The sequence below is a fragment of the Lolium perenne genome, chromosome 1 (genome assembly GCF_019359855.2).
Source record: "Lolium perenne isolate Kyuss_39 chromosome 1, Kyuss_2.0, whole genome shotgun sequence".
Classification (NCBI taxonomy): domain Eukaryota; kingdom Viridiplantae; phylum Streptophyta; class Magnoliopsida; order Poales; family Poaceae; genus Lolium; species Lolium perenne.
In genome coordinates this window covers 135261374-135262573 of record NC_067244.2, presented here as the reverse complement: position 1 = coordinate 135262573, position 1200 = coordinate 135261374, and the positions used below count along the sequence as shown (strand labels likewise).

The window sequence follows — 1200 nt, the reverse complement described above, 5'->3', positions numbered from 1 at the left end:
ATTTCTGAAACCAAAAACAGCAATGACAGAATCGGCTCTTCGGCATCTTGTCAATAGGTTAGTGCCGGAAAATGCATAAATATGACATAAAGTGTGTATAAAACATGTGAGTATCATCATAAAAGTAGCATGGAACATAAGAAATTATAGATACGTTTGAGACGTATCAATGATCGAATGATTGGGTGGATTATGCAAACGGTGATGACTGGCAGCACGACCATTAACATTAATGGGGAAGTATGTCCCTATTTTAGGCCGGCATGTGGAGTGCGACAGGGCGACCCCTTGTCCCCTATCCTCTTCAATGATGTGGTTGACTCCCTGGCCGAGATCCTGGAGAGGGCTAGGATCTCAGGCCATATTACTGGTCTGGTCGGAAACCTGATCCCTGGGGGAGGGGTGACCCACCTGCAGTATGCGGACGATACCATGATTATGTTCGACGGCTCGGACCTCGATATCCAGAACACCAAGTTCCTACTTCTCTATTTTGAGGCCATGTCGGGCCTCAAAATTAACTTTGACAAAAGTGAGGTAGTGATCTTGGGGTACCCTCCGGAAACCCAATAGCGGATCGCTGACAACCTCAACTGCAGGTTGTCATCTTTCCCTATGAACTACCTGGGAGTACCTGTTAGGGATTCTAGGATCCTTATTAGAGACCTCGCCCCCTTGGTGGGGCGAGTTAGAGCGAAGGCTGAACCTTGGTGCGGGAGGTTCACCTCCAAGGGTAGCAAGACGGTTCTCATTGATTCGTGCCTGTCTAGTCTTCCCATGTACATCATGGGCATGTATATCCTTCCTGAAGGGGTACATGCTGTCCTTGACAAAGAGCTCTCACGCTTCTTTTGGCAAGACCGTACAAGCCGTCAAAAATATCACATGGTCAAATGGGCCGATGTGTGTGCCCCCAAGGATCTTGGGGGCATAGGGATTATCTCCTCCCGCCACATGAATGTGGCCCTCATGATGTAATGGGTCTGGAGGATCTTGTCTGATGATGGGGGCCTGTGGCTTAAGCTGATTGAGGTCAAATACCTACGAGGCCGGCCACTCCTTGCTTGCGACTGCCAGGAGGGATCTCAGTTTTGGAGAGCCCTCCAGGACATTAAGCATGAGATAAGAGTGGGACTATCCCTTTCCATAGGCGATGGTAGAGGGACCATGTTCTGGCTCGACCCATGGCTTGGTGACCGC

General features: G+C 49.6%; 1 protein-coding gene across 1 annotated transcript; it reads left to right on the top strand.

Annotated features, from left to right (window-relative positions):
* Window positions 1–204: 204 nt before the first annotated feature.
* LOC139833048 (uncharacterized mitochondrial protein AtMg01250-like) lies at window positions 205–573 on the top strand. The gene has a single exon (XM_071823163.1). It carries the CDS (start codon window positions 205–207, stop codon window positions 571–573), a length of 369 nt encoding a protein of 122 aa, XP_071679264.1.
* The last annotated feature ends 627 nt before the right edge of the window (window positions 574–1200 follow it).